Source organism: Ascaphus truei, chromosome 1, assembly GCF_040206685.1.
Source record: "Ascaphus truei isolate aAscTru1 chromosome 1, aAscTru1.hap1, whole genome shotgun sequence".
Lineage (NCBI taxonomy): Eukaryota > Metazoa > Chordata > Amphibia > Anura > Ascaphidae > Ascaphus > Ascaphus truei.
This window is the reverse complement of record NC_134483.1, coordinates 54,733,618-54,761,039: the sequence shown is the minus strand read 5'-3', so window position 1 is coordinate 54,761,039 and position 27,422 is coordinate 54,733,618. Positions and strand designations below refer to the sequence as shown.

The 27,422-nt window shown below is 43.5% G+C and overlaps 1 protein-coding gene across 2 annotated transcripts in view; it reads right to left on the bottom strand.

Annotated features, from left to right (window-relative positions):
• EGFLAM (EGF like, fibronectin type III and laminin G domains) overlaps positions 1–18,920 on the bottom strand; it is a 145,476-nt gene extending 126,556 nt beyond the window's left edge. For both annotated transcript variants that reach the window (XM_075588480.1, XM_075588486.1), the window contains exon 1: positions 18,652–18,920. In XM_075588480.1, the coding sequence (XP_075444595.1) occupies positions 18,652–18,754 (103 nt within the window). In that variant the 5' untranslated portion in view covers positions 18,755–18,920. The remainder of the gene's footprint in view (positions 1–18,651) is intronic.
• Between the last annotated feature and the right edge of the window lie 8,502 nt (positions 18,921–27,422).

Sequence of the window (27,422 nt, the reverse complement as noted above, 5' to 3'; positions counted from 1 at the left end):
ATTTCATACTCATTTTGGTCCCCTAATCATACAGTTGGTGTATTAATGTCCTTATATTCAGAGCTGATATCCTACCAGTGTGTACAGTGTCATGCACAGGATACAGGTTTTTGCTGTGGTGCAATGCGTGTCCTGCGGTGGTATATCTTTCCTGTCTTGCCCCCCCTACAGATTGACTTGCCACCACAAATAAGAAAAGCTAGAATCCCCCTGATAACGATGAAAGTTGCGTTTCTGTGAAGTTGGATGTTTGATGATCTTGTGGTTTTTACTGGTAAATTATTTTGTGCCATAGGTTTAGTAAAAAATCCTATTACATACCCCATCAAGCCAGATTCCAACTTAATTTTAACACATGATAATGACTGCATTATTTATCGCAATATTTAAAGACATTTTTTTATTTTTTATTATCGTACATCTTTTAATCAGAATAGAAATAGAAATATTAGTGAACAAAGTGATTGTCAGTGTGCCTCATGAGAGTAAGTACCAGAATGGGTCCTACAAGCGTCAGGAAATTCAGCACCGGCTGCGCCCAAAAAGTAAAGACAATCTTAGTCCAGAGCCTACAAAGCTGGTAAGGTGCCTCCCCTCCAGACTGCTGAAGTGGTCACCCAAGAGCAGTGCTTTCTTCTACCGGGGTATCCCAACCATCTGCCAAGATGTGTGATATTTACCCAAGTTTAGTGAATCAGGGTTTAAGTCCGTAAAAGGAGAGGACAGGTCTTGGTCAACACAAGTGCCATCACCCAAAAAGGTAGAACTTGTGGAAATAAAACCCTGCCAAGTTTCAGGCTGCTATGTTTAGAAGGGGGTAGGATGGTCCGTGGTTCACAGCAACTTCAGCAGCCAACGCATGGATGTCTAAAAAAACTTTATTGATCGCTAGCAGCAAACATCAGGCAACCACTCTAACATGTTTCGTCCAGGCTATGGACTTTTTCAAAGAGTGCTGATAGTGTATGGCAGCCAAATAGATATAGGGAGTGGTGAGTGTATGCCACCAATAGAAACAGGGAACATATTTAAACCTCACCTGTGGTAGATTAATCATTAAAGTGGATAACTATCCCCCAACAATCCCCATAGCAATGGCTGCACAACAAGGTATTTACAACATACACATGAAAAATCTTAAAAACAAAACAGAACATATAATGGATAAATTTAAAAACACAACTACTGATGTTTTAAGTTACCAGCATCATTATTATTACTGTATATAAAGCTATATCAATTAATGGAAGTATACAGATGTATAACAAAGGATTTCATATATCTAGTACTTATAAAATCTTTTCAGTACTTATAAAGCATTTTCAGTATCAAGATTCACTTTAAAGGGATATAAACATTTTATCAATTTATTCACATAATTCATATCCATGAATACAGTGGCAACCGCATGACAGACAGTAACTTAATATGTCACCTCCCAGATCACAATGTAATTGGGTGAACACTGTGAACCCACCCCAAAACTTAGCCATTACCCCATCAGGAAGTGTTTCAGTTCCCACTCCTGATTGATGCCGGCCGGATGGAGTGTGTTCAGAGTGTACACCCAATACATTTCCTGTTTATTTAATACCCCCTCTCTATGGCCTCCTCTAGCGTTACAAGGGATATGTTCAATTGCCATATAGGAAAAGTTGGCTATTCCCCCTTTAGGGCATCTGGAGAAGTGTCTGGGAACTGGATGAGATACATCATTTTTTTTAATAAGCCTGACATGCTCGGCAATGCGGGTCTTGACTGGCCGAATGGTTCGTCCCACATACAATTTTTTGCAACCACATCTCAAAAGATAAATGGTGTAGGATGTATTACAATTCAAAAATTCTTTAATAAAATATTTTTTTCCATTGATGTCAGTTTGGACAAATTTTGTACTATGAACATATTTACACATGGAACAATTTCCACATGCATAAAAACCTTTAGGAATACTACCAATTCTTTTAAGATCAGTTTTAGTTTGAAAGTGACTTGGCGAGAGGTGTGATGCTAGTGTCTTAGCCCTACGGAATGAAAATTTTGGTCCCTTCAAGGTAAACTCAGCAATATCCTTATCAAGGCACAGGGTGTGCCAATGTTTATGCACAATGTCGCATATAAGCTTGGATTGGCGACTATAAGTCGTGATGAATAATGGACTCATATCACTATACTTGCTCTTAGATTGTATGTACCCCTTATGATGTTTGTCTTTTTTCTTTTTATCGAGGATTCCAGGGCGATCCAAAGTCATAGCGTACTCGTATGCTGTCTGGATATCTGTATATTTGTAACCCCTGGCTTGGAATCTCTCAAATAGTGCTTGTGACTGCAAAGAGAAATTCTCGTCATCAGAACATATCCGTCTCAACCTTACAAATTGGGCCCTCGGAATACTTTTGATTAAAGATTGTGGATGACAACTTTTGGCTGACAGTAGTGTGTTTCGGGAGTTTGGCTTGCGAAATATGTCAGTTTGGATTAGCATGTCATGGTCTATGTAAAGGAGCAGGTCCAGATAATTGATGTAATTTATATTTTGTTCATAAGTGAATTTGATATTAACATTATTGATATTAAGTGTGTTTATAAATGCTACAAGTGATGATTCATCGCCGTCCCATATAATAATGAGATCGTCGATGAATCTTTTATAGTAAATAATTTGTGAACGATAAGAATTATTACTGTGATATATATATTGTGCTTCCCATAACCCCATGAATAAGTTTGCATATGATGGTGCAAAACTTGTGCCCATTGCAGTGCCTAATAATTGTAAATAAAAACGTGAATCAAATAAGAAATAATTGTGAGTTAATAAAAATTTAATAGATTCTAATAGAAAAGTGCAAAGTGAAGTGGACAGATGTGATAAATTTAAAAAGTGCGTGATAGCTAATAACCCGTGATCGTGATTAATGATGGAATACAGAGAGATCACGTCAAGGGTGACCCATCTGTATTCTTTTTTCCAGACCAGATCCTTTACATCTACCATGAGGTCCGTGGAATCCTTAATGAATGACGGTAATGCCAGTACCAATGGTTTGAGATAAGAGTCCACATACCGCGATAACCCATCTCCCAAAGATCCAATACCTGCCACTATAGGACGACCAGGAGGGTCGACCAGTGACTTATGGATCTTTGGGAGATGGTGGAATACCGGAATCACGGGATGTGGACTTCTCAAAAATTCAATCTCATGTTTGTCTAATGTACAAAGTATCTTTCCAAATTCAATAATTTCATCTAGTTGACTAATAAAGTCCTGTGTTGGATCCTTTTTAAGAAGTTTATACTGATCCGGATTCCCTAGCTGCCGTAATGCCTCCTGTTTGTATTGTAGGGTGGATAAAACCACAAGGGCTCCACCTTTATCAGCATTTCTCATGCTATGTTTAGAAAACCACTTTGGAAAACTATTTTGAAATGCTAACAATTATAAGATTTAAAAAGCTTTGGTCACTAGGATTTCACATGCTGTAGCTTTTGGTTTAAGTTGGTTGTTAAATGGGAATTATTCGTTCCATTGAACAACCTTGCAAAGTCCTCTCCTGACTTGCATGTCATCCGCGCATGGTGACTATATGGGGCCATGTTATTAAGCAATTTTCAATACAGGAGCTGAATACCATTGAATACCATCATCAAAGCAATGTTCTTAACCTGTATAGCCATCAGGCTCTTATATCATGTAAAAAAAATCTCAGGGTAGTAATTGACCTGAGGAAGAGAGGGAACTCTCGAAAACTTGTCTTATAATATCTATTGTTAGTCCAAATAAAAGAAGCTGTCACCAACTGTAATTCTGAAGTACTCAATTACTCTGCTCTATCGCAACTGGACTAACACGGCTTTTTCTACTTCATTCAGGGTAGTAATATGTACTTAAAAACATTTAACTAATGGGCATATTTAATCAAATGATGTATTATAACTTCTTTTTTATAGAGAACTCATAATAATTGCCTCTGTCTATTTTAAAGGTAAAAGAACACCTAACCCAAAGATCTTACAACTACATTTTCAGCACAGAGAGATGGGTAGATAAAGACATTTGTTTGGTCACAAGGAGTAAGCACTGGGTCTTGTTCTGTGTTCACTCATTCTGTCTCGCATTCCTTCTTTCTCCTTTCCATCTTGGATGACTTTAAAACTACAGTCAATCCTTGAACCAAAGCATCAGTCATATAGTCATTGTTGATAATATACAATTATCTGCATTACCATTAGGTAGGTACAATTGTTCTTTATTTATTTTTTCCCCTGTAAATTTGTTCTAATGATTTATTGGAAAGTATTTAAGAATCTCTAGCAAAGTAAAATCGATAGTTTAAATAATTCCCTAACTAAAAAGCAGCCTTGAGTGCTCCGCGCATCACATCATGACCAAGTAACAGGGCTCCCCTCTTACTTCTGGGAGAAGCGTCCTACCTGGCCTCCCTCCAACCCTCCTGCAACTCGGGCGATGGCGTGATGCAGTCAAGGGAGGAGGGGTCAGGGAGATTACTTATGGCAGAGAGAGAGGTGCGTGGTCAGGCCGTGCCCTGCCAGTAATTAGAAATGTCAGTAGCAGAGCTTATGGATCAGCTGCAGGCCGAAGCACCGAGCCACAACGAGGGGTATTTTCAACGCCAGCTATCCAGACTCCTGGGTGCAGCTATTCTGTAGGAGATTGGAGCGGGCTGTTGCATCACTGCTGGTTCACAGGCGGGAGCAGAGGAGGGCACAGCAATGAGTGGCAGAGGTGGGAAGAGGACAGCGTGGCCAGCAGGCAGGCTGGCGAGGGCACCCATGATGGAGAAGGGAAGCCTCATGTGATGCCGCCCACGGTGTGGGTCAAATTGGATCAGGCAACTGGAAGGAGAGCTGTGTGGAGGATGCCGGCAAGTGGCAAGAGAGCACAGACAGGCCTCAGGAGGAGGGTAACAAGTCATAGAATGGCTGGGGGTAAGAGGAGGGCTTAGCCCCATGTGTCTCCCCCAGCTCCCTCCTTTCCCGTGGTTCACAGGAGGTGGGTTCTGCGCCTGTTGTGCATCTACCCATGGTAGGGTGGAAGGGCAGGCTCATTGCCTGGGGGTGCAGGTGAAATAGAGGGCGAAGTGATGCAGGCTGTGGCATCAAAGCTGCAGGGGGCTCTGGACGTGGCAGGCCCTAGGGGGTCTGCGCAGACCCAGCAAGGGGTGCAGCCTTCTGAGGTTGATGCAGTAGGGGCTTTGGCCCTGGCCACAATTCTGATGGGTGTGCTTCAAGCCCTCAAGGCATAAGGGAAGATCCCTGTTGAGGGAGGGGGCAGGCAGCATTCCCTAATCCGGCCTGGCTGGGTTCATGACTGGGGGTGGTGGCAGCATTGGCCGCAGGGCCGTCAGGGGTAGCCACCAGCTGGGCCTCCTAAAGGTTCAAAGCAGGCTGTGGGGGCCAGACAAGCTTCAACAGGGGCCACATAGTTAGTGGTAGCAGCTCGGCTCCCACAGGGGTGGTGGCAGCACCGTCAGTATCGGCAAGGTGGTAGATGTGTCTTTCCAGAACACATACTCGTGCCACACCAGCGCTCTGAGGATGCATCTGTTAGTGGAAGCAAAGGATAACATTTGGGAGGGAGAATATGTCGAGTTGTATCTCTGCTGCCAAGCTATTGAGAAGTTCTGGCAAGATCTTCCATGAAGGGGAAAGCCAAAAAAGAGGATGTGGAGAGACGACTCTCTTCAAGAAATTGGTTGCAGGCCTTTTCGATCTTGGCGAGTGTGATCAATGAGAAGTCATCCCCGTTATGCTCTGCCTTATATAAATACCAAGATATAATTGATTTTGCATACAGGAATCAAAGCAGCATTGGCTGGTGGGCCTATGATGAACAGTTCCAGCAAAAGATGTGAAGTACGGAAACAGATGTCGTGGGACACGAAGGACATAGGTTTCTGGATTAAGTTGATCATGACAGAGAGACCAGCATCCTTTCGTGGAGTGGCCGTCAGCGGGGCTAGCACCAGCGTGCTAGTTGGTAGCAAAAAAGGAAATTGTTGGGCCTTTAATGAAGGCCAGTGTAAATTTGAGAGCTGCCGATTTCGGCTTGACTGTAACTCCTGTGAGGACGCTCACTGTGCATCCAGGTGTTTTGCGAGGTGCGGGCGCAGGGCTGAGAGAGCAGCTCAGCAGACTGGTCAGAAGGGCGGCTTCTCTGGTGAGCATAGAATAGATGACGCCGTGGCTGGTAAAGTACCCCAATAGGGAAACAGCCCGGCTGCTACAGGCTTGGTTCTTGGAGGGGTTCCAGATCCTATATGAGGTGGAGAATCTCATGAGTATTTCCTCTCACCATACCAAATTTTTCAATGCATCGGCAATAATACAAGTGAGCCCGCAAGACTTTCCTGGACTTGTAACTCCGGGAACTAAAAACCAAATGCAGAAAATAATGGCCAAAAAATTCACCTCTATTCAAAAAGTTCTCCAAAACGGGATATCTGTTAATATTAGAAGGTATTTTTGTTGGGAGCCCTGATTGTATTCATTTATTTACTGCCAAATTCAGATACACCTCTCCTCCCCAAAGTGCGAAAAAAGAAAGAGACGCTTTAAAAGAAAAGGGACGACATCTTGAAGAGAGAAAACAGCAGACGCCAAAGAGGAAAAAAATAAGTACACTGGAAATTAGTGGTACAACGTCTTGTCAAAGGCCAGACCTCAGTGATGTGGGCTCTAAGAACATACGTCTATGTCCCAAGTAAACAAGATATATATGAAACATCTGTTCCTTTTGAGCAAGGCTGCCATTTACATACACATTGTAGACAATCCATAACTTGCCTTAGCACTTTCTCTGGTGATTATGAAAAGATAAAGGTTGGTCAGAACTCCATTGTAGAAGAGTAACGGGGAATATTGAAGAACACAATGACAGTGCAAAGTTCTAGTAGCCAAATATCTTCTGAAGTGTAGATTCATTTTATAGTCTAATCATGCATAGCGTGCACAGGCACATGTGCGTGATTATCTATTTCTTCTACGTCATTTAAGAGGCAGAATTAAGGGAGGGCAAAAAAAAAAAATTACGAGGTAGGATTGCAAGAAATTTGCATTCCTGAAAAAACTAAATCCTATTAAATGCAGAGATGACTACAGGAAAATTGCTAATATACCATATGGCTGCTTAAAACGCTCTAAAATATTGGATTACGTTGGTGACAATTTTGAAGGTCCTTCTTTTTTTCAACATTTTGTTGAGCGGCAATGGGGTTGAGCAGTTTGCAGCTGTTCCAGTCCCTCCTTCCCTGCCCCCACTCTACTTTGGCTTCAAAAAATCCCTCGCCTCATGTCATAGAGTTTGTGTATCTGTGAAAACCTCACTCTCACACACTCTCACTCACACAGACACAGCAGCACGCAGAAACGCCTCCCCCTGACCTCAGATGTCCCTTTTCCTCCTCCCACCAAACACATCACACTGAGCGGCACAGTACGGACTGACCTGTCAGTCACCGCTGTGGCAGTCATAGCGAGCCTGATGCCACTTTGATGACATGCGGTGACCAGGGTTGCCACTTTCTATTGAAGGCTAACCCGGAGACTGTTTGCAATAAAAAAAATTACATTTATTTATCTTATTTATATATTTAAGTTATTTCTCTTACCGGCGGCATCTCCTGGCATTATCTCCCCCTGCCAGGCCCAGTCAGCATGGCTCTGCGACGTCAAATGGCACGCTTTGCCATGACAACATGGTGTCCCAGCGTCAAATTGCCATAATCCCTTATGGCGCCAAGGCATCACGTGTTGCTCAGTTGTTGTGGCAACGTGACGCCACGATGTCACATAGTGTCCTGTTGTCATGCCAATGTGGCACCATTTGATGTCTGACAGCCATGTTGACGGGATTTGCAGGTAGAGATGCCAGGAGATGCTGCCGCCACCCAGAAATTTTTCAGATAAACCGATAGCCCGGAGATATGTGTCCGAAACCCGTAGTCTCCGTGTCAAACCTGGAGTGGTGGCAACCCTGGCGGTGACCGACAGATCAGTTAGCACTGCGGTTCAATAACAGAGACAAATTTTTGGAGCAACCTAAAGTGACAATGGGATTAAATTGTGACTAAAGAGTGTGGCGAACACTCATAATCACATATTAGTAGTTAAACCCCCTTAAAAGTATTAGCTTGGGGGTGCGCACATGACGTCTATGCGGGTGCACGCAGGCTAGGGAAGCTCCATGCACCCCTAGGGGAAAATTAGTTAAAATCCTCCAATCGCCTCTTTGTTAAGCCCCGCGAGACATCCGACCAGCCGGGGGAATGGGCGGGGATGTCCTCTAAGAAGACGCCGAAGCTGGGGACCCCGGATCTCTCCCGCTTCAGTCGCAGGCAGCAAGCAGCACCGGAGGAAAGAAAAAACAAAGATGGTGCAGCTGAGCTGAGTGCACGGGAGCGCAGACCTGCAGGCAACAAGGGGGAGAGGCAAGTAAAGGATCTTGAGGGGGATATCCCCAACAGAAAAGCCACACTAAGAAATCAGCCAGAGAGGGCCACAGCAGGTGAGGAGGCAGTGGGGGGAATTGACTATGATAGAGGGAGACTCAGTAATTACTAAACAGGACCTCCAGAACATGCTTAAAGAAATGAAAGCAAGTTTTCAATAGCTCTAGATAGAGCCAAAGGGAATTTAAAACAGAAGTCTATGTATTAGCTAAAAGAACTACGAAGCTTGAAAATAAGATGGACATTTCCCTACAAAATCAAGTAAATACTGACAACGAGGTCCTGAATCTCAATGATGAGATAAGAGCTATGAGGGACGGAATGGACGATATAGAGAACAGGGAGCGAAGGCAGAACTTGCGAATCCGACATGTCCCTGAGTCGGTGTCCGCGGAAGCCCGCCAGCCACATCTAAAGAGACTGCTTACGGTAATTGACCCTCAGCTACAGGACAGTGATCTTCTGATGGATAAAGCACACAGGGCCCTAGGACCGAGATTTGATGATCCCACAAGAAGCAGAGATGTGGTCCTAAGACTAAACCAATATGCATCAAAGGAAACGATTATACAGTAAAAGTTTGCAGAAACAGAGGCTCAATTGAATTTGAAACCAGCTCCATCCAGATCTTCCAGGACATTTCCAGGATGACAATTGAGAGGAGGAGAGGGCTACGATCAACCATGATGGCAGACAGATCAGTACCCCAAAGAATCAGCATCCTTTCTATAGGTGTTGGGTGTGACCCCCAGGGATGGAGCGGGCCAACAACAACGACGCAGACGATGGTCGATCGGCTGAAGGTGCAGTTGCCCGGAGATAAAAAACCCAAGACCGTCTGTGACTTTGAGGGACTCCTGTCGAACCACTCTCCTGTGGTTCTCTAGAACTTTGGAAGATTTAACTGGAATCCAAAGCTTGTTTCTCCAATAGACGATCCGTCTATATATGATGAGCATGAGAAGTCTACGCCGATTCTATAGCCATGTATGCTTCCCCTTTTTTTACTCCCCCTTGTTTCTCCTTTATAACTTTTGTAGGGACTGTTTCATCAGAGTCTTGGAGCTGACCGTCTATATTTTGGAAGTTGATCTTCTGATCGGTGAAATAAAACCGACGGTCGTGCAGTTTGTGAGCCCTTTCACATGAGAGATAAAGGCACGATATTGGGAATGACTAGTCAAGCGCCACTGAAGTTAGTATCCATGAATGTTAGAGGCCTTAATAGCAATGGTAATCACAGATTAGCCCTAAAATAATTTAGGAATCTGAAAGTAGATATTGTTTTTCTACAACAGACACATTTTGACACCCAGGAGCCCCCGAATACTTTCATTGGCACTTCCCCTATAGCATTCTACTCGTCTTTTACCAGTAAAAAAAGGGAGGTTGCGATATTGATAAAACAAGGTGTTCCGTTCCAGCCACTGGACATCAAGAGGGATAAAGGAGGGAGGTCCCTGGTGGTTCACGGGCTCCTCTCAGGCCAACAAATAAAATATTTACGCTCCCAACGAGGGTCAAATTGATTTTTTAAGGGAAAAATTGGAATCTATGGGGGAAAGTAGAGCTCAGCAATTGGTACTGGGAGGTGATTTTAATATGGTACCAGATCCAGACATGGACAAGTCCACCCACTCAGAACACCCACAAAAGTGATCTACAGTGTAGCAAAGAAATGTAGACTGCTACTTAAAGAATTTGGACTGTGGGATGCCTGGCGCGGTACACATAAAGGACAGAGGGATTATTCTTTTTACTCACCCCCATATGATTTGTATTTGAGAATTAATCATATATTTGTTTCCCCAAGTATCTTGGAAGTATTGGTCCACTCAGATATAGGGCCTATTACGTGGTCAGACCACACCCCCATTGGCGATCTTGTTCGATCCCCATTTATTAGGACGCAATCATTCCATTGGAGGATGAACGACTCACTATTAAAGTGCCCAGTGATTAGCAATCAAATTGGAGAGTCGCTTAAAAATGATTTCCCTATTAATAACGGGTGCATCAGCAATACAACACACAGCTGATACCAGTGTGAGCCAGGGAACCATGTGACCGGAGCAGGAGCGTTCCTATTGGATAGCTGGGGAGGAGCCGGCCACCGCCACAGGACGTCTGCTGCAGCTCTCAGATGTCGCAATGGTCTTCCTCACCCTGCGGGTAAAATTATTGATTTACCCGCTTTTATAAACAAGTAGGACCTGGTACAACACTAATTGTTTGTTATTTATATTATGTCACGTGTATTACTGCTATGAAGCACTATGTACAATAATGGTGCTATATAAATGTAACGGTGTTTCCCCCACCCGGTGGGAGATTTGGCCATTACTAAACATGTGGTGCATGATACCTGCTGGTAACAGGCGGGCTGAGCTGTCCGCCGATGGTAGTGGGGACACAGGATCAGGTTTCTGGGATACATTACCCACATGGTTCTCTAGCAGTGCAGAGCCTCCTTCTGCCGCAGGTTCCAAGATAAATGGAGGCGATCTCCTACGATAGAATTATTCCCACTCCTCCCAGTAAAATCATACACCAGGCAGGAGGTATATGCAAACAGGAACGGTTTTTATTGATACCACCACAACACAGCAGTGGTCTGCTCAATCACAGCTACTCTGGATCAGCTATCCACTGGATGATGGTCCTTGGACAACCACTACAGGTCAGGGCCCCTGCAGCTGTTCTAGCTCTTCCCGACTCCCCTATAAGGAGTCTGGGTATAGGTCTACACTCGTTCTCCCCCAAGGGGAAGAGGAATAGGGAAAGTTCCAATCTCAGACTCCCTGTGTGCAACCTTGCCTCTCTCCGGGGGAGAGGCACGCTCCTGAATTTGGGGCGGTACTGCCAGGAGGAGGGCACCAGGTCTGTCCCATGATTGGACATACTCAGGCCTGATGTCACCGCCTCCCATTGTCAATCAAGTGCAGCACCAAGGAGTGGGGAAAATCCATATTGACCTCTGGCAAGGCCTACTCTTACCAGGGCTTGCTGCCAGTGCAAGGGCAGATTAGTAGCCACAGGTGGCATGGCTACATAAATAAAGATATACATACATCTAGAACACAAGTAGAAAGTGAACGTTTTCACAGTCACTCATTGTTGGGAGAATTCATTGTAGCAGATACTTTGGTCTATGCAAAATAAAATGCTAGCCATGATCGTCTTAGGAAAGAGCAACAATAATATTGCACAAGAAAATAAACAGGATCATGCAATCTGATCCTTTAAGGCTCGTGTTAGACTTAAATTGGCCATCTGCTCAATAAAGGGGAATAAGCTGTGGAGAAAATGAAAAGGGCTCTTAAGAATGATCCCATACATACAAACGTGCATATATGGGAAATATCAATATTAGGTAAATACGTGGTGGTGTGTAAAAGAAACGTAACTGTGTGCAAAGTGCATAAAAATTAACCGTGAATACAAATTGCCGTAATAAAGAGCCAATCCAAGGCGGGCGATATCTTTGTGAATGTTTTTTTTTTTTAAACATAGGATTGAAGCAGGGGGTCTCTGGAGCTGAACCCTATTAATCTCAGCTCCGGGGACCCCCTGTTTTCGAGAGATATTTACCTCAGTAGAGGGTGCCGGTAGCCACTCCGCTCGGCTTGCAGGGATAACGTAATGGCCGCTTTCAAAATTCCCTTGCCCTGCGGGCCAATAGGAAGCTGTGACGTAATCGGTGCGGCTTCCTTTTGGATTGCGTGACCTTTAAAAAGCAGTGAGATAACGGCACCCCCTTCTGGGGTAAGTATCTCTGGAAGCAGGGGGGTCCCCGAAGCTGAAATTAATGGGATCCAGCTCCGGGAGACCTACCCACTGTACCTAAGTACAGTAAAAAAAAACATTTGTGAAAACAATCACCGTTTGGATCGCACCTTTAAAAGGGGCCAAACAAAAAAGTGACAATAAATCACGCACCACCGATCCTCTTCTTGAGCATAAAGTATAAAAAAGTCTATTGGGCGCAAACGGGTTATGGATGCAAATATAAGATCACGATGTTGACCCCAAATAGGAAGTACAAAAATTGTAGTGTATTGCACTCACAAAGATATCTCTTGTAGGCAGAAATATAGTGCTTTCTAACAGAAGATATCCTATGGAGAACGTCAGCGTGCCATCAAGTTGTGTCAATTTTCTTTTTCAGATCAACATTTTCCCATATTCTTTATGTGCCCAAGTAATTTAGCAGCCTAAGGCTGGGATTATAGTCCGTGCGATGGCGCTCGCGCGACAAGAACTATGAGACCGCCCCTAGTGCGTGCGTGCACGCAATGGAGCGCGACGGTGCCACCGCGTTTGGAAAAGGCAAAAAAAAATGTTGTCTTTTCAAGCGACGGCCGCGTCACATGAGCGGTTCAGCCAATCACGGCGAACCTGCCTGGTGAAGTGTCCGCCACACCTCCCCATCGCTTCCCCAATCGCTGGAAGCTGAATTCACCCATCACTCGGGCGAGAGGTGCGTGCGGTGGCATACACGCCCCAGCGCGGACTATAATCTCAGCCTAAAGCAGCAGCTTCTCTACCCCACGCGCCTCCCCTCTCTCTGGAGCTGTACCGTGTTAATTTCAGGAACCCCCTGCTAAGATACTTACCACCAGGGAATGCTAAGCCACTACTTCACTGAGCTTTAAATCCCCTGTCTCATGCCTGCCAATAGGAAGCCATGTCATGATGTCGCAGCTCCCTATTGGCCCACGTGACGTGGGAGATTTAAACTTCCATTTTGTTTTCCCTGGAGGGGACAGTACCAGCGGCACCTTCCCGGGTAATTATCTCGAGAACCAGGAGGTCCCCAGAACTGAAATGAACATGGTTCAGCTCCGGAGCTCCCCCTGCTTCCTGTACATGTAAAAGATAACATTTTTTTTTTTTTAAACAGCAGGGAGGAATGTTCCTTTAAGATTTAAGCTGTGATCGCATTTACATGAACATGCTGCATTATATAATGTGTCACAAAAATATGCCAGTTCTACCATTTTATGTTTTGTTGTGTACTTTGGTGGGTTTTTAATTGATTTAATTGGGATTAAAATTGGATCGGTTGATTTAGATCCCGGGTGGCCAACTGCAGTCCTCAAGGGCCACCAACAGGTCAGGTTTTAAGGGTATCCCTGCTTGAGGACACGTGGCTCAATCAGTGGCTCAGCCACCTGTGCTGACGCAGAGATATCCTTAAAACCCGACCTGTTGGTGGCCTTTGAGGACTGGAGTTGGACACCTCTGATTTAGAGCAAGAACACTTAAACAATTGAAGTTTTTCACATGATTAAAGCAGCACACAACATTGTTTTTTTACAGCATTGGAAGCAGCCCGGTTTCGTTCCAGAAGACCCCAGTTTCAATGCTGTAAAAAAATAAATCAATGAGAGAGGAGTTTTCTGTGCCATGCATCACTTTTAGTGACGCAATTAACAAACATGTCTGCAGATGCTCTTCTATCATTTCCAGCGACAATGCCACTAAAGACAAATTCAGAACGAAAATTACTTTCAGGCTCAGAAATAAAACTACAAGTTAGAAACTACCGTCAAATTCTGTCTCAAATTCTATAGCATTAAAACTCAAAGTACTGTTCAGTACTCATAAATAATCGCATAACTATAAAAGTACAGCCCAACCTCAAACAGGGGCTTAATGCTCCATTGCAAAAACATTTGGAACGTACAGGGTGAAAGCCAACATGCCCAATTAAACATTTCCATACACTGGATGGTGTTCCATTTTTTTATGTACAGATTGTAACAGAAAACACTTTCCATTCAATACTCTGCCCTCTCCTTACTAGGGAAGCGTTAGGTTTCATTCATTTGAATGGAGCATAAAGCTTCCCTGACTAGGAGCTTCACATTATACTGAATCATCCCCACTGCTCGCGGCTGCGCGCGCTATGGCGTGCGTGGCGCGAACAAGATATGGCCCTCTATGGGGCCAGTCCCAGCCACCGCACACCTGAAGAAAGCGCGATGCGTAACCACGCCAGTAGCAGCCGAGCGCTTACGACGTCACTGCGACGGTTCAGCCAATGAGGGCGAACCAGCCTCGTGACATCATTGCCGCGCCCCGTCACTCCCCCCACCCCTGTCGTGATCTCCTGCTCTTCTCCTGACGCGTAACCACAGGTCGCAGCTGAAACTGGTGCACGTGCCGCCAGGCGCTCTGACGCGCGTATGCACGCAGTGACTGGGTCCGAAGATATTTACACCAGATAAGTGGCATTTGAGTAACCCAATCTGCCCAGTTCACCTTATCAGCTATCAATTTATAGACTCAACCACCAGACATAAACCTTTATGGAATACTTCCTATTCTACATGGTTGCTTTGTATTGATCCTATACATGCTGAGCAACAGTTCCATGCATCTACTACTCTTTCAGCAAAAAAAGTGTTTTTTTATATTATATTATCTCTGATCTTATCAGCCTCCAGCATGAACCATAGTCTTGGTGTTTCTAGAGCTTTTAAGTCTCAGTAAAGGGTGTGAAGCTTCAGCATGGGAACAGAACAGGCACTCAGTGGTCCAGATTGATGTAGAAAAATCACATCCATTCAGGGGATAGTTAAAAATCTAACTCTTTCAGGAACCGGGGAGGGGGTTGGCGGGGGGACGGGGGGGGGACTGGTTCAAAGATTATATTATTAATATATATATATATCCTTACCAGGCAGACCATAGGATCCAGAGAATCCAGGGAACACACAGCAAGGAAGAGGCAGTACATACATATACACATATACACATATACACATATACACATATACACATATACACATATACACATATACACACATATATATATATATATATATATATATAAATATATATATATATACACATATACATATATATATATATATATATATATATATATATATACACACATATATATATACATATATATACACACACACATACATACATATACACATACATATACACATATATATACAGTGTTCGACAAACCTATACATTTGCACGCCCCGGGCGAGTGGATTTAACATCGTGGCGAGCTCCTTTTGGCCCAAGCAGCACACGTGTGGTACTAGGTGGCGAGTAGATTCTTTTGTTCGGCGAGTAGATTTTTTGGTGATTTGTCGACCACTGTATATATATATATATATATATATTTATATATATATATATATATATATATACACACACATATACACACACACATATAAAATCTTGCTTCAAGTTACTTTTCTCCAATTCTGCACTGTGTACATCAGATCGTGATTTAGGAAACGTCAGGAGGATTAGTTAGAGAGATATTACTCAAGACCCAAATAAAAATATGATGCATCAAATTCTTAATCGTTATATGTCATGTTCCCAAGCCCCAAAAAATCCTGCCAGGTGTGATGTGAAATAAATCTCTCAGGCTAACAATTTGCACCAGATGTGATGGGATTATTTCTTACATGTAATAAAACAGTTGTAAAGAATCTTTACCAACTTAGACGACTTTCCAACTGACTCAATAAAACAGATATTTCAATGCCTAGGGATCCAATCCAAGTAACTGATTGCGTTAGGCGATAAAATTCCAGAAATGTTCCTCTCTCTCGAACTTCTAAAAACAAACTTTTTGCCCGAGTTTAAAACACACTTTGAGTAGTTGTAACCTTGTGACGAATCTTTATGTGCTGTCTGATTGTTTTATTTTCATTTCCGATCTAAACTTCTTAGAGAAATATCTGCTTGCAAACTTGTGGAGATTTTACAACGTTTAAAATGTACACTGATTATTCCTCTAGATAAATGATGGTCACCATAAGATTTAAGGGAAAAAATAGGTTTTATATGTATAGTACCGGTTTTAAATGTTGTATTTTCCATGCAAAAAAGGGTTTGAGAAGGAGGGTTTCTTGAACACTTCACCAACCTCTAAGGCTGAGTCCATGGTAACTGCAGCCGTGCGGAGGCGCGCTGAGGCTGAGGGAAAGCGGGTGCTTTCCCTGGCCTTAGTTCGCGCGCCGTCCGGGGGCGTGTCAGGGGGCGGGCCACTGATGTCACGGAGCTGGTTCGCCCTCATTGGGCGAACCGCTCACGTGACCGGCCCTGCACTCCCGTGAGCGCCAAAACTAAAAAATTCTTAAGTGGTACGCCTCTGCACGCCTGCGGAAGCGTGCGCGAGCCCCTGCTAAAGCCGCTCTCATTGCGGCTCTCACTGACAAGCGTCAACGCGCCTCAGCACGGGTCAGCCGCTCTCACTGACAAGCGTCAGCACGCCTCAGCATGGGTCAGCGCCTAAGCGCTGACCATGGACTCAGCCTTAGTCTAAGCAACGTGCGCCCTATAGAATGTACGAACATGCTTACAGTATATACAGTACAAAGGTCATTCATTGCCTTTGTATGCTTCAGTGAGTAGTTAAAATAAACAGTATCAGTAAAAGATGGCAAGATTTCATAGGACACACACCATCTAAAAAATATTGTAATAAAAGTAATGCGCGTATTGAGAGAAGATGTCATTAATGTTGGTTACTATTTTTGTATGTTAACCACAATGTATTAATCAAAGAAGGTTTAACAGAAGCAGCATAGTGGTGGCACAGTATAATACTGGAAGTCTGACTTATAAGGCTTGGAATGAATTCCTTGCAGACTGAAGTAAGTTTTCTATTGTTCATGAAAGTTCAAGAATCCGCAAGTTAACTGTAAAATCAAGAATAGATGTGAGTGGCTCAGTGCCCCATAGTCAACAGTGGAGGGGGGGGGGATTTGCCCTCTAAATGGATACCATTGTGATGTGCTTATAATATTAGCTGTTCTGCAAAGAAGCATATTGATGTATCTTTTCTGCACAAGGATATTAACATATATCTGTAGGCAAAATGCTGAGGATAAAAGAAGTGGTCTCTGGCCAGGGGATGCAAGAAAAAGTTGAATGCAATAAACCAGAAACACATTTTTTCCAACATTAAAATGCGACATAAGAACAAAGCACTGGTTTGAGTCATCTCTACAGAAAATGGAACATTCAGTTGCAATTATAGCATTTTGGATAATTATTTGCTACATTTTAACACATTGCAGGCCCCTCGGTATAATGTCTAAACATATTTTCCAAGGCATTTTGTTTAAAATCTACGCAACTGACACCTTTGAGAGAAAGTATGTGTTTGTTAAAGTTGTAATGATTCCCTGGTAATAGGATGCTTTGGAGAGTTATACAATTTTAACTCAATCTTTCTGTGTTACAGCTGTTCTTGGAACCTTGTTTCCTTCCTTCTATTTAGGAGTAAGGACAATGCCATCAATAACGAAAAAGCCACAGGCAGATGCCAATCCCCCAACTGATGAACAAAGCAGCATTCCCTTTTTTAAAGAAAAGTGTCTATGTATATATTATTTTTTTTAAGTGACCTTTTTCCTATTTTAAACGCTGTGAAGCCACTATCACATGTCAGAGAGGACTCTAACCCTATTCATTTGTATGGAGCTTACAACTTCCCTGACATGGAGAAGCAGTTTCACCGAATATAATATGATCCTCAGAGACATTCTACTAGAGGAAACCAAATTACACAGGCACAGTTTGTTTGTTTTTTGTCTGCTCAATGGGACCGCCCCTTTATCTCTCAATCATGCACTTCAGGGGTTAGGTAACCATGGGCTAATGACGTCCCCAGGAAACGTCTTGTTAATAAGCCAAAGGGTCAGGGCTAAAGAATGTAAATCATGTTATACCAGTCCAAGAAAAACCTCAGGTCTAAAAACAAAACAGCAGTGACTGCTAAGTGATCAGGATGCTGGAAACAGACAACAAAGCGAAGACATGACAAGAAACATTTGTGTGCTCTCCAGCAGGAAATTGAGTTTTATGGGAATACAAATCACATGAAATGTTAACGGCGCAGATTTTCCAGACAAAGACTTTTGACTGTGATCACACTAACTGTGTCTGTACTGTGCCTGGTCCCGTGTTAGTTTCAACTTTTATACAGAACTGTAACTGTCCTTATATCAGTCACAGATGCTTTGGCTTCTTGCAATAAGCAGGGCAGGGGATGGGGGGGGGGGGGCACATGCCTACACTTATTGTATGGAAGATCATAGTTCTGATGTTGCCAATTGTCTATATATATTTTTTGTAGCCAAAGGGCTAGTTAACTTGCAGATGATTAACAGTAATAGTGCATTACCTTGTTTCCTAGGGGTAGGTTTCCTGGAGCATAAAGTGTTTCCAATGTAGAGAGTCAGGAGCAGCACAGAGAAAACACAGGGGAGTCTGTGCTGCTGATCCATTTGTTCTAATTAAACTGTGGGAGAGGGCAAGCAATGGGCACCAAAATATCCTCGAAATCCTGCAGCCACTCGGAGCCAGGTCAGGAGGCGTCAGGCACAGCTAATACAGAGAGCACTTGTGAGCACATTCACATGTCTAGAGAGAGGATGGACAGTGAGCTGAGAGGCAGCAGCTTTTACACATGTGGGAGGGGGAAGGAGGGGGCTCACACTGAGATTACAGCCCACAACGCTAAACACAGCAGACTAAAGACATTTCCAATGAGTGTTTCTTTAAGAACACCCACTTCCTCCCCAAAATTGCATCCACAATTCACAAACCATTAAGCCTGCCCTCTACCACCCCCTCCTCAAAAATGTCTTTTTATTTATATATAAAAATGTTTTACCAGGAAGTAATACATTGAGAGTTACCTCTCGTTTTCAAGTACTGTATGTCCTTTGGCCATTGGCATTTTTGTTATTTCCTTTTAAACAAGACCCAGTGGATTTAAAGGACAGTGGAAGTCTTATGTGTGGAGTTAAGAAGATAAATCCGAATTAATCTCCCAGATGGAGGTCTGAGAATGGCTCTGGCCACTCAGACTAATATAGTAACACGTAGGGATTAGCACGGAGCAGCAGCAGCGCACGAACGCACGGGGGTGATACAGATATTTAGTCACAGTGCGCGCAGTACAAAGTGAGCAGACAGGAAACCTCGGAAGGTCACTCTCAGGCTGAGACATTGATTTGGATGCTGCTTGCAATCCGAAATTTGTACTGTACATGTAGCAGCAGTTCCTATATGGATTTCCTAGTAAGGAGGCATTCATATCATTACTCAGAGGCTCACACTAGGACTCTCAGATGTGCATCCAGACCAGGTTACATTGGTGTGGTTCATACAACAGATATGCCAGTTCTCGTGATCTTCTGTGAGGGTCACTTATTTGGGGTCAGTCTCACTGATATTTTTTCTTTTTAGCATAAACCGTTTCCTACAAGTCTATGAACGTTTCCATTAACCATTTTGCTGAAATTGAAATGGTTAAATGCTGGGGGATTTTTTTGGCCTGCAACTTCCAAATCTCAAGTTTCTCACCTGTCTTTTCCCCAGTTACATTTTTTTTCCATTTCCCCCATAACGTTCTAATTTTTTATTATATTACTTTAACTGCCTTAAATGTCCCATGACTTTGTTCAACGGAGGATGACGTGTCTGCATAAAAAGTTCCCAACCCTAATTTGTCTACTTTAATAATCCCAAATTCAAAATGTATCCTTGATGGACATATCAGGTTTATTATTTAGGAGCCAAAAAGCAAACAAATGCATACTGCAAAATTCCCATTTTACACTCATCACTGGAAATTAAGGACCAGCTAAGAAGATGATAATTTTAACTATATTGTCTCCAAAACAAAAGCTGCTTTATCCTTTATTTTTTCTTTATTTTTTTTTAAAGTGGTCTTTTTATCATATCAATACAAGAGCTGGGGGAATGGTAAAATTGATGTACAGTGTTCATTTTACCCGGCACCGAATATAGCAGTTCATGTGTTTATAGTGGATCACTGAGAGGCATTAACACACAAGACATAAAAATATTTGAGTACAGCACTGATTCTGAGGGTCAGTTCGGGGACAAGTTTTTTCGTCTTTACATTGTTTAGAATTAGAAGACATCCCAAATGACGCACGTGACTAATGGAGCTAAAGCTGCAAAGCGCAAGAACATGCACATCACCACAAAACAATGTGTTTTTCCTGTCTGCGCCAAATGGAAAACAAATGTTTAGACAAGTGCCCTATAGTTGATGCAGATTTACTAATCTCTGGTGCGGGTATCGTACCCTGATTCAGCATTGACTACTATTTAGGTTTCTTGCAGCTAATGCCCAATCAGGGTCCGATACTCGCATCAGAGCTTAGTGAATCTGCCTCTTAGGGGAGTTTACACCAAGTCAGACTTGGCAGAGAATAAATGCAAACAAATGACATACTCAGATACAGATCTCTATACATCGCTTTATAGTATGTGTGTCTGGTGGTGGATTCACCAGGGCCAGCTTGATGGCGGTACCATCGATGCATCTGCACCAGGCCCCGCGCTCTCCTCTGGGATCCCACCAAAGGAGCGTGAGTGATGGCAGCAACGGAGGGAGCCCACTCAGGTGCCGATCACCGAAGTCAAGCCCAACTTCCATGTCAGGACCCCCGGCTCCGAAATTTTCAAAGGTTCTGACCACTCACCAAAAACACTAGCTGACAAAGTGCTGAAAATGACCGTGATACCTTGACGCTTATGTTTTAAATGTGTCTCTAAGGGGCCGTTTTATAGCAAAAGGTTTGATTAAGTCCTTTTACACAAAGCCTTGAAAGTGTTCCAGAGTAAATTTAGCAAAGATTTGTCACACTAAACCGTTTTAGACTAACATTTGTTCACCGCAAACACTGGGATATATCCATTGATGCATTTTTTGGGGGCAAAAATTGCAAGTTTACAAAAAAAAAATTAATTGAATTTTTAAATATTATTGTTTATTTTGTGCTGTGGGCAGCATGCTGAATATATTTTTTTGTTTATGTCAATATTTATTCCTGTGGACAAAGTCCTGATTTTAGTTATTCCTTGTGGACACAACACTGAATGTTAGCTTCAACAAGGTGAGGTCCCCATTGAATAGGTTGCTTTGTTCATCCCAATTTTAAAGCCACATATGGGATCTGATAAGTATCAGAGACCTATTAACCTCCTAAGCACACAATAGATTTAAATATAAGACAGAATTACAGTGCCTACAGGGCATTTCTTTTCATTTTTTTAGTGGAGGTGTCAGTCTTTGATAGCTAATTGAAAAGAAAAAAAGCAAATGAAGTTTTGTTTTAGGCTTAATTAGGAAAAAATGATAATGAGGTGATGTAAGGAGGCTTAGCTGGGCACATCCCCCAATCTCCTCTGGGATGGGGAAGAAGGTGGGAGGATAAGGATGTGATGAAAAGGTGTCAGGATGTACTGAGGCCACAGACATACTGTGCAGATAAAGAGATACATTGCTTCATAGAATTGCAAGATTACATTTTATGGTCTTACAAAATGTAGATATGTAGTCCCACTTAGACATGTATATTGGAGATGTGATTCAGGGAAATTACTCAACTGTGGCTCCACAGTACGGTACATTCACACAGGAGAAGGAGCGGCTCAGTGAGTAAAGACACTGACTGGCACTGAGTTTCGAGCAACCTGGTTCTATTCCTGGTGTCGGCTCCTTGTGACCTTGGGCAAGTCACTTTATCTCCCTGTGCCTCAGGCACCAAAAACATAGATTGTAAGCTCCACGGGGCAGGGACCTGTGCCTGCAAAATGTCTCTGTAAAGCACTACGTATAACTAGCAGCGCTATACAAGAACATGCTATTATTATTATTGTAAAAAGAAGCAGCGTTAACATTGTATAATTGTATCTACAGTAAATCTTTATTTGTATAGTGCCATCCATGTACATAGCTACAGTATTCACAGTAGTGATACACATGACAGAGTCATATGAGACATAATGGGAATAAGTGCTACAGACAAAGGTAAACATCTGGAAAATGAGTCTCTACCCCAAAGAGCTTACAATCTACATGGTGTTTCTTGATTTTAAAGCAGGGATTGGTCCCAGATGTTTAAATAATTTAACTCATATTTTAGTATCTCGCCCCTCGAGCATGACCTGCTCTTTGCTAAAAAAAAAATTATAATACATTTTTCTAGTGTTAAAAACGATGATGTTTTTAATTTCTTGCTTCTGAACTTTCCGTGATAACCTTTAGACTGTAGTGGGCTGCAGGGAGAGCTTCATGTTAACATTCCAGACACTTATTCTTTCAAACACAAATTGCCTTATTGAAGCATTATATATTTACAATGTCTCATAAAGTAAAAAAATAAGATGCAAAAAACAATTGTCGATAAGCGCGGACTGTTGCTTTATATGAAGGACTGGAAACCTAACTGCCAACAAAATAATCTGTTTTTACTAAGGATCTGTACCAGACTCAGTGGATTAATGCTAAAGTAATTTCAATATTGTAGTGATTAAGGCTAAAATATAGACAACTTCTTCGAACCTTAAGATGGACTAAAAATGGCACCTATCATCATGGTAGCATTTTTTTTTAAACATCTACAGAATTCCATAAGAAAGAACATGATTGATATGAAAAAGATGTGATTTTTCAGCAAGAAACACAGATGGCGCAACTTTGGCCTCTTTACTTCTTTGGTTACCTGCAGTCTTTGTTATTAACCCCTTAATGTAACCCCCGTTCATTGCAAGCCCTAATGGATTCCACATGGTGGACGAGGTATGACCTTAAGGTTACACTGGGCCCAGGTTGTAGTGGGACCTGTTGATTCAGCCGTGTTCTTCCTACTTCTCTCGCTAAGCATCCTGGGGTTTGTAGCCCTCCGATACCTTTATTAGAAAGACAGAGAAAACCTAGAGAGGACCAAAATATATGGACATTAGGGTCCATTCGGTAGCATGTGTGATCTTGACAAGTCATTTTATTTATTTGTGTATTGAAAAACATATAAGAAACATTTAGTGGAGACCACTGGCCAAACTACCATATATGCAGTTCAGTCTGTTCAGCTCCACCAGTGCCCCAGCTGGTTAGGGGCATATCCTCCCGGTTGTCCGGCAATGTCGTCGACTCCCCCTCCAACAACTCCAGGCTATGATTTCACTCCAGAGATCCATCCCAGTGACCCTACAATGGAAGCTAGGCCAGACTGGAAGTCGGGACCAACTTCTGCTTCTTCACACTGCCACATGGGTGGGCTTCATCAGTGCTCCAACCGATCTTCAGGTAGGACCACATGGAGTGAGAGCATGGCGATGGGGTGAGAGGGGTGAGGGTGTGGTGAGGGGGGAGGGGAGTGAGAGCATGGTCAAGGAGGGGGAGTGGTAATGGGGGAGGGAGAGTATGGTCAGGGAGGGTGAGTGGTGAGCTTGTTTTCAAGTATGGGTTGAAGGGAGGGCCCAGTTGATATACTTACATGGAGACCCACAATTCACTTGTTCCTCCCATGGTGCGGACTGCATCTTGTGTTTTTTTATAATGGGTATGTGGTTACTGAGATACTTGTCAAAATATATTATTGAATACAAAAAAAATACTGTAAAAAAAACGACACTATTTCACCAAATTGTACCTTCATATTTCCTGAAGCTAATGAAAAGGTCAAGTGTTAAAACACTACTATTAACTTTGTCAGTAGAAACACTTAGGTTGCAAGCTCTCTCTCTTCAAGGTTGGGACTTCCCATTAACATTGTATACATGTTTAGCACTTGCCTTAGTACTGACATTCCTGTGTAACAAATTATGTATCTATTGATTTATAAAGCCCCTGGGTAAACCTGTCCAGTGCCTCTGGGAGGACAGTCTGAGGCATGTTTCGCAGTCTGAGGTTGCTCACGATTTTCCATATCCTCTTGGGCTTCAGCTATGGAGTCAATTGGTGATTTTAGGCCCCTTACTTCGTGATCTGTCACGTTCTGGGCTGAGATTATCTCATCAATTTTGCTCTCTAAACATCCAGCCCTCTCTCCCAGCGCTTTAATGTGCTGTTTCAGTTCAGGAATTGCCGTCTGCTAACTGCCTGATGTTTTTAAAAAGGTCAAGCAAATCACTTGTTGTAGTTGGCAAGGCTCGTTCCTCCGCTTCTGAGTCTGAGTCAGACTGCTGCCTCGTGGAGCCACCATTTTCTCTCTGCTCACTCCCACAGGTCCCTTTTTCATGTTTTTTGGCTTTTCTAGACAACCTCATGTTTTTGGTGTATTTGAAGGAGAGTGGGTTCGTTTAAGAGATGTTCCAATGACTTTGTGCTGCTTCAATCTGCCCGGGATCGGAGGAGCCCTTAACCTACATGACCATCTTGGATCCATGCGACGCACTTTTCTAAAGAGTACCATAGCTACAAGGGGGTGGTTGGACAAGATTTTCAAATATATAAGGTACTGTATCCAAGGTAATAACTGCATATGAAATAATTTATTTTTATTAAACTTTATCTTTACTTTAATCAAGATATGAGAACAGAAAGCAAGAAGTGAAGGGTATGGGGTACATAAAAAATAGGAAGATTGGGTTGAAGGGTAGGGGGAAGTGATAACACCAATTTAGCATGAAATATGTTGCAATTGATGAGCACCCAACATTTTAGCAAGCGAGGATCCACAGAGCAAGACCAATACATATGTAACCCCTCCTTGCCCAGCTCCTAAGGAGTGTTACTATAAGGTAGCATAGGTGTGGTGACACAGACTATCTTTACCTCCTCAGGGTGCTGGCATTTGGCTGGATGGTAATGTAAGCTCTCAGGGTGGTAAAAAAAAGGGCGCCAGGACAGGTTTATTGACATGACAGATTTTCACACGTACAGCTTTCTTCCCTGGAGTCCAGACCACTCCACTGGGAGGTACACATGGCTTAGGCCTGGGTCCCGCTGCATCCGCGTGCGCGTCACTCACAAGACCGGAGTTCCCCCCGGAGCCAGCCCCAGTCCCTCCTTGCTGCAAGACTCGCTGTGCACTGTGACGCGTCAGCCAGCAGGGCATACACGAAGATCGTGATCCCAAGCAGCGACGCGTCACGTGGTGTGGCAGGGAGCCAATGCGGGGAGGAGGGGAGCTGTTTGGAGCGCAGGGATCGTTTGTGTGAATCGAAATCTGCACTGTCTTCTGTGCAGCTTGGCAGCAGTCCCCCCCGCTCCCTCCCTCCCTCCCAACCGTGCCCGTTTTGCAGACTGTGTGTGCTGGGGGGGAAAGGGAGATGGGGAGGATGGGAGGAGGGTAACCGGCTACCGGCTCAAAGTGAAAGCGGGGGGGGGGTAAGCAACAAGGCAGATGGGTTTCCGGCCTGGGCATAGTGTGTAGGGAAGGGTCAGGCTTCAGTGCCTATTACTTTCCTCCTCCCTTCAGTGGATGGCAAGGCAGGCATCTGAGGTATACAGTGGCCAACGAAGCATACAGATCAGCTGCTGCCGCTTTGGCCACGCCCCCCCACGCCGAAAACCGGCTCCCTAAAGACCGCATATAGCGGTGAAGTGCCATGCACGCGCCACCTGAACGCAGTGCGGTCGCGCCAGCTCGTGCAGCGGGGCCTTAGCCTTAGATCACTTTATCTCACCGACAGTCAAGATGAACATGCATTTCCATGACTTTAATGGACTGGAGTCATTCACATGTACTTTCCTAGACTCAGCTTAGGGGTGTAGATCATCAGGGTTCCCATCTACCCTTCAATCTTACAATGTCCTAGGAGTCTTCACTTCACCTGTGGTGCCTATACTTCAAGATTGGCGTTAGAGCAACCTTGCTGGTGACAGTTCTGGAGAATGCTGGTTTAGGGATCCCACACTGTGAACCGTCACGCGTATACTCCCCTACACTTAGTGGACTGTCATGGCCTCTGTATCAGACATTAAGTGGCCCTATCTACCTGGGGATACCTTCTCTAACTGTGAAAACCATAAAGATGACCGCACATCTTAACATAGAGTTACACACTTACTAGACTAGGACTACATGTAGACAGTTGAGACCCCCTCCTGTTTAACCTGGAGTCCTCCTAGTGTTGATGGGGCACTCATCTAGTCCTCCTGGGATCTGAGGCCCAGAATCCTTTGCAGCTCCTTATATACTTCCTAGTGACCACACATATCACCATAGCTACAAGGGGGTGGTTGGGCCCCTCACCACATCACCCCACCCAATGTGACAGGGTGAGTTCCTTCAGCTTAATCTTCAGTTAGCTAAATTGCAATATTTGAAAAGTCACCATTTAGCAACAATCCAACATAACTTAACTCCTTGTATAACAACTAATAACCCAAAGGGTGGTTACACATAGTTTACTCAAGGTCCATCATGGGACTAGGAAGTTACGAAGCCTAGTTAATTTAAAAACCATTTGTTAGGATGACCTTTACAGGGAAAAGGAGATTAGGGTCAAACTCAGTACCGCTCATGTTACTCAGCCAGGGATCCCATGTATTCCTAAATATATTCATGGTGCTATTTAAATAGGCCGTTATTTTCTAATTTTTCAGAGTTTACCAAACTTTGCGAATAACCTTGGGTATAGTTGGGACTGGTCCCTTCCAGGAGGATGCAATTGTTCACCTGGTGGCTGCCAGAATGTGTGAGATGAGTTTGCGGTTGTCAGAGGATATATACAGAATTGAAATACAGAAAAGAAGGGGGAGCACAGGTTGAGGGATATTGGGGGTAATAAAAATGAGGTGATTGAGTTCGAGTGTATGAATCCTCGAAGTAGTGATCGTGGTGGTAATGAAGTATAAAATAACAGAAACACTTACACGGCCTTGTGCAAATGCTGTCGCATCAAGGTTTCTTTTGTTCTTTACTTCTTTATTCTTCTGGTGAACACCTAACTAACTCTCTCCAACCCAGACCCAGCTACATTGACAATTCACTTTCCAGGCTTGCCTCCGCCTCTGTGGTTGCGCAGTTCTATACTTTCCCACCTCAGTACAGGGGTCCCGTCTTGTTCGTGGTGAGTGCAAGCGTTACAGAGCTCACCTGTGAGGCACAGAAGGCTTGAGGGCTTGGTTCTATTGTGCAGCGTCTCCATCCCATGGAGATGATGCAGGATGGTCCTCACGGG